This window comes from Urocampus carinirostris, chromosome 1 (genome assembly GCF_059441175.1).
Source record: "Urocampus carinirostris isolate Australia breed hairy pipefish chromosome 1, RoL_Ucar_1.0, whole genome shotgun sequence".
Taxonomy (NCBI): Eukaryota; Metazoa; Chordata; class Actinopteri; order Syngnathiformes; family Syngnathidae; genus Urocampus; species Urocampus carinirostris.
The window spans coordinates 9,796,410-9,809,202 of NC_142349.1; the positions used below are offsets into that span (position 1 = coordinate 9,796,410).

General features: G+C 38.7%; 1 protein-coding gene across 3 annotated transcripts; it reads left to right on the forward strand.

Annotated features, from left to right (window-relative positions):
- The first annotated feature begins 773 nt into the window (after positions 1 to 773).
- LOC148373480 (transmembrane protein 184B-like) lies at positions 774 to 10,575 on the forward strand. Of its 3 annotated transcripts, none has more exons than XM_088325954.1 (10): positions 774 to 1,172; positions 2,304 to 2,534; positions 4,612 to 4,777; positions 5,184 to 5,274; positions 5,662 to 5,737; positions 5,843 to 5,934; positions 6,211 to 6,380; positions 6,714 to 6,908; positions 7,069 to 7,095; positions 8,751 to 10,575. In XM_088325954.1, exons 2-10 carry the CDS (start codon positions 2,304 to 2,306, stop codon positions 8,978 to 8,980), a joined length of 1,278 nt encoding a protein of 425 aa, XP_088182080.1. In that variant the 5' UTR covers positions 774 to 1,172; the 3' UTR covers positions 8,981 to 10,575. The 3 variants fall into 3 exon arrangements, with proteins under 3 accessions (XP_088182080.1, XP_088182082.1, XP_088182081.1); XM_088325956.1 differs by having other exon boundaries at positions 5,903 to 5,934; XM_088325955.1 differs by lacking the exon at positions 7,069 to 7,095.
- Positions 10,576 to 12,793: the final 2,218 nt, after the last annotated feature.

The window sequence follows — 12,793 nt, forward strand, 5'->3', positions numbered from 1 at the left end:
AATGATAAAGTAGTGGTATAACCTTTGGCAACATATTTCCAAAATGTTATGGAATGCGATATAACACTCATTTTTCTATTCCTGGTCAAGATGCATATTCTTTGAAAGACTTATGTGGTTGGTGATGGCCCTGGAGGAGAAACTGTCTCTGATTTAAGGGACCTGAAGCATCAGCCAGGTAAAAGGTTGTGTCTGGGGTGATAGCAGTCATGTTTGTGTAGCCCTTAATCACAAGAAGTCTCAAAAGGCTGTGCAGACATAATCAACATGAAAAATGGGTAATGACAGAGTTCTAAATGAATCCCTCGAGAAAAAGTATTATTAAACGCGCTCGCTCTGCTGCGGTGTCGTAAGCCGACATATCCTCCAGACTGGGTAGAGAGCAGCTGATGATTTTCTGGTCTGCAGCGATGATTAGGTTTTTCTGTGCGCTGCCGTGCTCCCAGCATAGCATTATCCTGATGGATGACAGAATGTTCTCCATTGTGGGTAAGTTATTTCACAAATGAAATATTAATATCACGTTTTTTGTTTTGTTTTTGAACTAGGAAACAGTCCATACAATTTTACAGTACTTGGTATTTGATGTACTTAAAATTTTAAAATTAGGATATTTATCCAAAACTGCGTGTGTACGCATATACCTTTTTAATGCTCAATATTTTGACACTAATATTACGGTAATGTATAATGTGAGCTCAATTTAAAAGAAAAAAATAGGCCGAGTTGACTTGCCCCCACAGTATTACGCGTGAAAGAAACACTGCGCATGTGCAATCATGACGTATGTTTGCCATATAGCCGTGGGTTATGGTGATTGACAGGTTCCAACGGCACAGTCGTAATTGTCTTTTAAAGGAAATTAACGAGACTGTAGTGTTATTTCTTCTCTCCGTGTAGGGCTTTTCAAATCGACTTTGCGTATATCCCCCTCCACCTGAATTTGCATTTGGGGGGAAAAACGAGCGAACAGGACTCCGGAGGCAAGCTAATCGAGCGTAGCAAATTTTGTAATATTTGCTAGCTTTTTGTCGTTGAGCAGCACTTTATTCGAATATCGTCAGGGCATGTCTCTGTCAATTATCAATAAAAACAGCCCTAACCTACTAGAGATGAGCTAAATTGATGTTTGGATACCAAGCGGTTCCGCTAACTGTAGAACAGCAGAGGAGGTATGTACAATATGAATAATACTTGTTTGTTGCCATGATGGGACTGAATCACTCAAATACAATATGTAAGTTTCTAAACGTATACATTGTTACATTATTTGGGTCGGCAAATTACGAGAGAGATGCAAACTTTTACTGTGTTGAGTTAGGCTATTCAAATAAACATTATTCCCCATTGTGGAACATTTTGAACATTTCATGCTTTGTTGACATTCAACCAGTAACTTTTTCTTTTGATTTGCTTGTTAAATTGTGCTGGATGTTTTGGGGTATTTTTTTCTCACGTTGTTGTAATTAAAATCTTTCATACAATATTTAAACATGCTTATCTGTCAACCTGTATATTACTAGTAATACTGGTAATTGTAAAACCTCCATCACGATTAATCTTAATCTTATTTTATCATGTCTTTGTTTTCGGGGTCTTTTAGAATACACCCCTTTTATTAACAAACCTATTCACGTACGAGCACTTAAGTGTAAACACCAATATCTGTGTTTTATACAGTTGTCCCTCAGTAATATTGGATACGATTAACGATTCAAATAGCAAGAAATTAATGACGTGTTTGTATTATTTTATTTTCAGTTCTAGATCATACACATTCTCATTCAATAAAAAGATGCAAGTTTAATAATCCGAGCTGGTTTCCTGATTTCTTATAATGATTAGGTAACATGGATAATTCCAATGTACTGTATTCCATATGTTGCATGAGTCATATTGTAACACATTATCTGCCGACCTTCTTAACTCATGTTTGTTTTTTTTCATGGATGAGGGTGGGGCAACACAGCATCCCTGATTTTTTTTTTCTTTCTATAAAAATTGGTTTTGTCACAGTTTCCTTCGTGTAATCTATTTTATTCAGCCATTGTTTTATCTTTGTATTTTGGGTCTGACCTTAATTTTAGTGGTAATAGTAAATGTCATAATGGATGGAAAGTAATATTAACGTGACGTCTATCTTAAATGTCAAATAAAAACAATGGTTAATCACTCATAGTACTTCAGAGCAGTTGTCGCATTTGTAAATATTTTTGGGACGGCGTGCCTTTATTACAAAAAAATCAGGGTTTCCCTCGATCGATTAGCCTAAAATACCCTCTTTGCCTTCTTTCTTCAAACAGATGGACCGGTTTTGGAAACGAGATATAGCTTTGTCAGAGAGGTTGACAAACAACTCTTTAGCACGCCTTGCACCCATGGCCCCTGCCACCATGCCTCCTCAGGAGTCAAACCACACCGTGCCAGAAACTCCAATGGTCACTCCGGAGCAGCCTATATTTCTCATGACTTCTACTGCCCAGACCATATCAGGTTTTTTTGTTTGGACAGCACTACTCATCACATGTCACCAGGTAAGTGATTACCGTACTCTTCCTACACTCTCCATTTTGCCGTCGTATTTCCTAACTATTTTTATCTATTCCGTAATATTCTATTGCATATACATTTAGCCCTATCACTTTCTAAAAATCTGAATTCTGGATAAAAAAAACACAACAACTTATACTTACAGAAGTTGTTCTGTAAGTATACGTCGCAAAAATCGCGTAGAATTGTATGCAACAGGAATCAAACCCGTGACGCAGCAGTGAGGAAGTCAAAACTTCGGTTAAAATACTCCATTCGCTATTACCACTTGGTAGTCCTTTTTGGTAGGCTCTCTCAAACACTGTTTTGATAAATAATTCGAAGTAGCAGCAATACGTAGATCCAGATGGAGCATAACATATTCACTTAAGTATTTATCACTTTTGACTCTTGATGATACAATTTTTTTGCCTCTAATTTTGATCTAGTATGTCTTACTTCATCCTTGAATGTTATGTTACCACCATTCTGGCCGACCTATCAGTGTGGCAAGGTGGCGCACAAACCGGTATTGTGGAAAAGAGGCTTAACTTCTTTCCATATTTGACAGGGAAGTCAAAATGATCCGAGCGCCATAGATATTGTTCTTTTCTTTCTTAAACCGATTTCATGTGTGTTTCAAACCCTAGACATTGATGTAAATGGATCAGTGATGAGCCGTTGCACCACTATTGAGTAGGTGTGTGTCTTTAGCAAGCTCCTCCAGCCATCAGCCTGTAAGGTTACTGAGGTCTATTATCATTTTACAAAACCAGTGGTATATGTTTGTTTACCGTATGTGAAAGATGATAGGCAAACCATTGTGCAGTTTGCAAAGGAGACTAATGGCATAGACTGAAAAGTTCTTCCTGCTGTCTACCTATTTGAAAAGAATTGATGAAAGACAAGTATCAGTTACCCAACACAACCCCCCTTCCTCACATAGGCGAGCATAGTTACACTCAAACACATAAATCCACTCTGCACATGCCCAATTTTCACATCATCATTGCTCCAATATTGTACCTCGGAAAATACAGTAAAATTCGGACTACAGAGCGCACCCGATTATAAGCTGCATCCAGTACATTTTTGAAGGAACAAAACATTTTGTACATACATAAGCCGCACCTGATCATAAGCCACATTTTTTTCTACATTGAAACATGAGATATTTACAAATAAATACTGTACACAAAGTTTTAATAATATGCGGTACCTTAACCCCTTAATGTTCCGATGGCCCGCCAGACTTTTGATAAACCAATACGTGTCTGTATGACGTCCCTAGTCACTGAAATCGGTCATGCCACATATCAATGGAAAGCCTAAACTCCTGGGAAAATAAACTCATCACACACATTACTGTGGTTTTAATTATATGTGCCTCATAGTCCAGTGCGCCTTGAAATGTTGAAAAATATACAACATAAGACTATGTTTGGGGATGTGTGCCTTATAATCTAGTGGGCCTTAAAGTGTGGAATATAGGGTATTCATTGTTTGCTTTAATCTTTGACCTCTTTACGGCTATGTCAGCTCTGAGAACGCCAGACCTGAGGAAGCTAAGCAGGTTCGGGCCTGGTTAGTACTCGGATGGCGGACCGCCTGGGAATACCAGGTGCTGTAAATAGTTCATTTGGTGCAAGCTCTGCTGCGACAGCACTGACCGTACCCCTGGTACAGTCCATGAAAGTTAATTTCCCTAAATAAATTGAAATATTATAGAATTTTGCCCAAGCAAATGCCACAGATGTGAGCAGAAGCACTCTGAGCATGCACAACAATGTGCAGTGTTTTTTTTAATCATTTTCACAAAATTAAGAGACCAACTTAAAGTTTTGCTTCCGATAACTTGTTTTTTACGGCATGTAAACAAACTAAAGTTTCAAAAATTTCTATATGACTGAAACTACCTTATGCTTACTTTGTGCTAGGCATTTTCAGAGGTTTTTATTGTTAGCTTTGATTAGTCTTTAACTAATTCAACTATATGCAAAAATACATAGCCAAGAATAACACACATGTCCATAATGACTTGCATTTATGTAATTAATAATGTTTTTATCACTGTCTCTTCAGATTTACATGCACCTACGTTACTACAGCTCCCCTAATGAACAGAGGCACATAGTGAGGATTCTCTTCATTGTCCCTATCTATGCCTTTGACTCCTGGCTCAGCCTTCTGTTCTTTACCAATGAGGAGTACTACGTGTACTTTGATACAGTCAGAGATTGCTACGAAGGTGAGTGGTCAAAGTAATGTTAGTCGAGCGATTAAACAGCTTCATTCTGCTATCAGACTAGATAACATGACGTCAGGCCACAAAGATGAACAAATGTTGCCACCACAGAATGTTTTGTGATATCCCAATGATAGTTTTCACTGCACAGTCTTTTTGTAGAGTTTTTGTTTGTTATTTTGGCAGTGGCCTTTCTAGGTTTACAGGAAAGGGCATACCTGTTTCCTAGCAATCACATAAACCTGAGCAGATACACTGAATCTGATGCAAAAGTTATGAGCATATTATTTAATGGTTGGAGAAAGGCACTTGTTTTGTATGGAAAAAATCACTCCAATCAAAAGTATAAATATTGAATTTCAATTTATCATCTCTTGTAAAGTTGTGAATTATTTTGTGCTCTCCTCAGCTTTTGTTATCTACAACTTCCTCAGCTTGTGTTATGAATATCTGGGAGGTGAGAGTGCTATTATGGCTGAAATCAGAGGAAAACTAATCGAGTAAGTCTTATCGCTGAGCTTCAACCTTGTACTTTTCAGGAAAATGTTATTTAATATGAACTATTGTTTTAGTGTAAATTTATGTACATTAGGGTTAGGACTAAACAATTTATTGTACTCCTTCCCATTCTCGTCGAACAAGTGAACAATGCCTGCACTATATTTACAAATAATTACTTCACTCTAATTCTTGTTTTTTTGCTTCCATAGTATTTTATTACTCTTAACATTTCATGGTCAACAAGAGCAAGACATATTCAATGCTATAGAATAGTCAGTAACAGTTAGAATTTACAAACGTATATTTTGGACTATTTTAGAGCTTACACCCGCAATATGTTTCTGTGGCAGTGTAATTGACTTATCTGATCTTGCCTTTCAATTCAGGTCAAGTTGTGTGTATGGGACATGTTGCTTGTGGGGTAAGACCTACTCGATTGGCTTCCTCAGGTTCTGCAAACAGGTATTAATGCATTATCATCTAATCAGTGTCCCCGTGAAATAAATGGCATTGCTTTTCCTTCTTTCTAATGAAATCAACTTTGCTGTGACTCCCTGTCTTCTGTAGGCCACACTGCAGTTCTGTGTGGTCAAACCACTAATGGCAGTCATCACTGTTATCTTGCAGGCCTTTGGAAAGTACAAAGATGGCGACTTCAAGTAAGATTCAAATTTGCTTCAAATGGTCATTCACGGCTATAACAGGCTAGCTATTGGTACCAGTAATTACGCTTGTTGTTTCGAACAAGATATTGAAAATACACTTCCTGTTTAATCAATTCAAATCTCCATTTTCACTTTGTTATACATGTCGATGAATATGTTCTTTATTGTGCCCTGTGGGGCAGATTAAAGGCGTAATTTCAAAGGAATAATAGGGAATGAATAAGATTATTTCATCAGCTTTTGAATGCATCAAATTTGCTTTTCCTTTAGTGTGGCGAGTGGCTATTTGTACGTGACCATCATCTACAACATCTCAGTGAGCCTTTCGCTGTATGCTCTCTTCCTCTTCTACTTTGCCACGAGAGAGCTACTTGTTCCCTATAGCCCCGTGCTCAAATTTTTCATGGTCAAGTCTGTCATCTTCCTGTCCTTTTGGCAAGGTAGGAAAACCACAATTGAATCGGTATGTTATACTTGGGTCATCATGTCATGTTACTTGCTACTGTTGACTAATTATGTAAAACGGTAGCTTGAATTACTAGTTTGCTCCACAACCAAACTCTTAATATAAGTTACTGACAAATTTCCTCCCCAAATTTGAAGGACTATGTCCTAAAGGGATGTGGCCTAGTCCACTGACATCAGGAGCAGAGTCGCCTTTGTCACATTATTTGAGTCCAAGTGTATGGGCTTGAGACAGCAGCTCCTTGAGAGTTTTATAAATGAACAGATGTCTGACAGAAAGCGTGTCTTTTTTTCTCTGAACATTCCAGGTATGCTGTTGGCCATCCTTGAAAAGTGTGGCGCCATTCCTCAAATCAACTCTGCGGAATTTTCCGTGGGTGAGGGAACTGTTGCTGCTGGTTACCAGAACTTCATCATCTGCATTGAGATGTTCTTTGCTGCTGTTGCTCTGCGTCATGCCTTTACCTATAAGGTTTACATGGACAAAAGGCTGGATTCATATGGTAAGCCTGTTTTGTGCTTACAATTTGGTATTTCCAGCTCCTTTGAGTGTACTTTACTTTTTACTTTTTTCCCTTATTCTTGCTTTGGGCTGTCTGTTACTTTTCTGAAAGCAATATTTCCCTTTCTTCTTTTGTCCTTTTTGCTATGCTGCACTTAAAGGCTCATTTCCAATCTATGGACAGTACGGTAGGTGTGATCTTAGCATTTATAGTGTTTATGATCTATTCTTCTTTGTTGTGTAATGTTTAACAAAAGATACATTTTGCTTCATCTGAAGTTGACTGGTGTTAATTATATATTTTTTTATTCCTGCAGTTCACAATCTGTTCCCATTATCCAATAGTTTAGGGATATCAAGGATTAACCTTTCACTACAATTTATAACCCTTACTTTATATAAAAATGTTTTCCCACCCAACCATGTTAAATGTGTCGCACGGTCATATGTCTTTTTTGTACCATGTTTGTGTAAGACATCCATTGCCCTATTTTTGTCAAAGCACAGATTTGTAGTACCATATCATACAGAAAAGTCAGAAAATATTTCACTCTATATCCCTATTACCGTAAATTCCGGACTATAGAGCGCACCTGATAAGTCAAGTCAAGTCAAGTCATTTTTATTTGTATAGCCCTAAATCACGAAGAGTCTCAAAGGGCTTCAAGCCGCACCCACCACATTTTAAGAGGATAACCGCTTTTGTACTTACACGAGCCGCACCTGTATATAAGCCGCATGCGCCCACATTAAAACATGTAATACAATCACAAAAGTAACCCAAACCTGACTTTAAGTCCCGCGATTGTAACTGAATATAAAGTACACAGTCCAAAAACCACAGCTGGCAAATAGATCGGAAAATGATACCGGTACTTAAGGTTTGATGCAGACCTGCAGAGTCCGGGTCCCGTTGAAAGTAATCCAAGGAAAAAAAGTCTATATTTCCAAAGGTAAGGGTGGGAAAAATATATATCTACTATTGTCCGCTGCGTCCAAAAACACGTCTCACTTTTACTCCACTTCCTGTCAGCCCGCGTTTGCCCCGCCCCATCTTTCTCATTTGCTCGTGCAAAACATATCAGAATAAGTTTCTAAAATAAATACATTACAAAAATATACAGTTGCAAATACATAATATACATGGTTACACATATTTACAAAGAAAGACGGTACACCGAGAGAGTTTTCAAAGCTTTAATAATAATAATATAACTTTCATCCCAAACCGTGACTGTGACAGGTAGCAACACGCTACTAGCAACACGCTTGCAATACAGTGAACAGGTCTGTTAAAAAAATATACCATGCTTGTAAAAATCACAGAAAACCATTCTCATTTTCCTCCTTATAATTGACGCCATCAAAGTAGTCTTCCTCAGTATCGGAAAGAAACTTTGTCATATAGACGTCGTCCCACGCTCCCTCAATCCAAAACACGCTAGCAACACGCTCGCAAAGTAAAGTTCATGTGCAATAGCTCTGTTTCCTTCTTTATCGGATTGCTCGATTGCTTTTAGCTTGAAAGCTGCGCAATGTGCCTTTCTTTTTGCAATATGCATGATGAAGGTAAGTTGACGCTAATTTATTTTTGTGCACAAGCTAAGAAGTTGCAGTCTTCCTCGGCGCATATATTCCAGCGGTCTAAATCTTACCTTTTGTACTCGGGCGCCGCTGGCGGCCATTAGAAAAGTTACATAAATTGGCCGCATCACTGAATAAGCCGCAGGGTTGAACGTTTGGGAAAAAAGTAGCGGCTTATAGTCCGGAATTTACGGTATTCCCCCTGATTTTAAGATGCTCATTTAAATGGCAATTTTCTATTACACTTTCCCACCTCCAGGACGTTGTGCACCAATGAAAAGCATCTCCAGCAGCTTGAAGGAGACTATGAATCCAGGGGACATGGTGCAAGACGCCATCCATAACTTCTCGCCAGCTTATCAGCAGTATACGCAGCAATCTACCCTTGAGCGGGCCGGTGGGCCGGCTCTCTCTCGCAGCCACAGTAACCTCAGCACTCGAGGGGACAACGAAAAAACGCTGCTGCTCAGCTCTGACGATGAGTTCTGATTATGAGATTTCTGTGTTGCCCTTATTTCAGAAGCCATGACAGACAACTCAGTTTTATCGTATTTGTATTGAGAAACATTCATGGTTTATGAAATGGTGATGGAGAGGATTGAGAAATGTATATATACCCTAGTTGATGAGAGAGCAGGGGTATTTCCTCATTTATTAGCTGGGAAAGTTGTCACTTTTGCTATTAACATCACATGGCAATTGGAACCTACAGTCCTTGTTCACAATTTGATTTGAATTGTTTGTACAACTAATTATGGAATCCTGATCATGCACTTTAAAAAAAACACAGCCGAAGCTGCAAGATAGCTTGGTATGATATATTGAGCTGGAGCTACCAAGTGCCATCATTGTTTGATTTGTGTTTTTTGTCATATTGATTTTTGATTTGAACTTGTGCTAAAACCTTGCCAAATAGTGAGAGAAGGAAATGTTTTTTCATTCAAATTACACACAAAATCAAGGCTTTATGTTCATGTGAAAGTTGTTCCATTTGAAACCCAGTGGATAGGAACTAGTAAGATTATATTTTTTCTTGGAATGTTGTCTTTTTCCTGTGAAAAGTTCAGTTGTGTCATAGCGTGACTGAAAATGGTGGACTGCTAATCCCAGGGACGTGATTTCAGAGAGATTTTGGTGAGCAAGAAAGACTAACAGAAGGACAACACCCACGCAGATTACTAAAACTGCGCCACAGCCCAGCTGTGGTATGCACTGGATTATAATCCCACAATCAAGGTTTCTAGATAAAGCCAGCCTTGGCCTGAACTTTAAAGGCAGCATTGAGTCAGGAGTTGGCTTGTGACTGGTCAAGACACCAAGAGTTTAATGATGACCTTTCCCGTTGCTACAGTGGAATTTTATTTTGTTATGCAAAAAGAAGGGAAATGGAAGTGTTTCATGCCAGTTATCGCGAGATACAGAAAACCCTATTGCTGTTAATTTTTGAAGAAAAAACATGGACTGTGTTTGAGTAGCTGTCTGTTCATACGGTGCAGTTTAATTTGTGTTGTTTGCGGCAACCAGTCGATGTTGTGGTTGTGATCGTGAACGTTTGACAATGGAGTGTCGCTGCAAAGCCCCAACGTTTCTTTTGAATAGCGGTTATGTATTGTAACAAATGCAAAACTGTGTCGAATGTTGGCAATGTGATGTGCCAAAGTGATAGAAGCGTACACAAATCAAAACTAATCTGCACACCATGATCAGAAGGCGCAATTGGCATTTTTTTTTACCTGTGTTGTCTATCCAGATTTCCAACATCATCACCCAAAACAGTTCCTCAAGGCAATTATTCTTAGTGCTCTTTGATCACCCAAACATTAGTCCAAAGAGTTTTATTATATTGGATCACATTTTTTTATATTACATTGAAGCATTCCAGAAAGATAATTGTAAATATGAGTTGAGCACTGAAAACTTTACATGATTATGACTTAAATGCCATTGCTTTATATATAGTTGCTGTTCAATGTATTGATTTTATACGGCCTTATTTCTGTTGTCTATGTTTTATCTGTATATTGTTGATGTTATATACTTTTATGCAGTTGTGCTGGAAGAGAAATAAATGATAAAGCAAATAAGCTGTACTGTGCTTGTTTTGTAACAATACAAACACTAACATAACAAAACTGTGTAGACATGAAACAGTTGTGATCAGATCGTTTTAATTGTTGAATTAAAGATTCCTGGGATACATTGCAAGATGATGCAAATAGGAGCACTACACGGGCAACACAGCGGCGCAGTGGTTAGCGCGTGTGCGACACAGTTCTGAGGTCATGAGATCGAATTTCCTGTGTGGAGTTTGCATGTTCTCCCCGTGCTTGCGTGGGTTTCCTACGGACACTCTGGTTTCCCCCCTACATTCCAAAAACATGCATTTCAGGTAAATTGGCCGGTCCAAATTGTCCCTAGGTGTGAATGAGCGAGCGAATTGTCTGCCCCTGTGTGCCCTGCAACTGGCTGGCAACCAGTGAAGCTGTCCCCTGCTCACTGCCTGAATATATCTGGGATGGGCTCCAGCACCCCCACGACCGTACTGAGGATAAGCGGTGCAGATAATGGATGGATGGATCACTACTCAGTATATAGTTGAATGTAGAGTGGGATGTTGTGTTACTCAAAAGTAGAATTATTGAATACGTTATAAAGACAATAAGTTTGCTTCTGTTAACCTTTTACTTTTGTCAGAACTCTATATTTAAGGTTGGACAAACCAGCACTTCCCTAAAATACTAAAACAGCGTTACGTATACCACTGTGTAACATTAACTTTGTTTTCATCTGAGGAGCTGATGGTGTCTTTCTAAACTTTGACCATTTTCTCCTTTTTTGCTTGATGTACAGAGTCAGCTGTTCAACTGTCAGGTGTCTATATTTAAAGATCCAGGCATTTACTTGCCAAAAAAGTGCAGAACCCTGGCCCTTTTTTGCAAGGATGGCTGTGCATTTCATGAAAACATTCATGGAGCGCACTTCTTCCCCGTAAGCCTTTTCGGCTATTGGGTGTTCAATACAGCTGTTTGATGAGCGTCGCTAAACCGAGGGAATAGTTTTGACCGAGTGGACGTGTCCCCACCAATATTGAGAAATCAATATTTTGTGATCACTTAAAAAACATGTGCTATTCAAGATTCAAAGTGTTGATTGTCATGTGCACAGTAAAGAACCAGGATTCCCTGCACAGTAAAATTTTCTCTCTGCTGTCCACACAGTTGCCAGCGTAAAAAGATAGAAACTAAGAAACTATGTACATGTATACAAAAAAGAATATTTTGAATATCAAAAGGATAAAAATACAAGATTAACACAGTTGAAAGTGACTGTAGTGCAAGAATGGTCCAAGTATGGTCCAGTTTAAAGTGTCTGTAGCGGGCTGATTGTGTCTGTGGTGGATTGTTCGATCAGCAGCCGTTTAAGAGTCTGATAGCAGAAGGGTAAAAAGAGGTCATCCGGTGTGCAAAGGCACTTTTTGTGGGCGACTGACACCGCACCGATTTGTCAAACATGTCTGAAAATGTTGGCGCTCAGTCGCCAAATTCTTCGAGTGTGCAGGGTAGGGGGAAACACAGCGACTTGACGCGGGTAATCCAAAGAAGAAACACGTCTTTAACCGGAGTTTACGTTTATCCTCAAAGAAGCGAATGGTCTGTTGAGGAGATGGAAATTCTGACTCTTTTTAGAGAACCAGATTTTTCGGCTTCCTTCACTAAAAAGAGCAGGCTCCTTCCGCTATCAAGCGGATTTTCGGGTTGTTTTGTTGTTTAATCCATGTATTACCATGTAGTATTTATTTTTATGAATGACTTAAAAAGGGGGGAAATAAATCAAAATCAACACTGAAAACTGAAGAAGCGAAAAACACAGGAAACATTATTTAAAATATGTTTAAATATACAAAGTAAAAGATAAAATACAAATCAATTTGAACCTTTTTTATACACTCAACAAACAAAGTCAACAGCACAGAAACCCTGAAAAAATGTTGTTTTTTTAAATTAATCACAAGAGAGAAATAGCGCCTGTACGAGAACCGGCTCTTAATTGGAGGGAACTCGGCTGCCATCATCAGTTCCAAGAGCTCAAAGACCCGTTTCGTTCTCAAATGACACGAATCCGTTGACAACAGTATTGTCAGATACAGTACTGGCCTCACCATTTTTTTGCGATGCCGCCCTCAATTGCCTTTTCTTTTGGCCGATTAGTAAATACTGTAATCGGTATTGCTATCTAACTATATAGTAGTCGCTACTTTGAATGGTAACATGATCGGAAAATACCTGACGTAAACAACTTGCA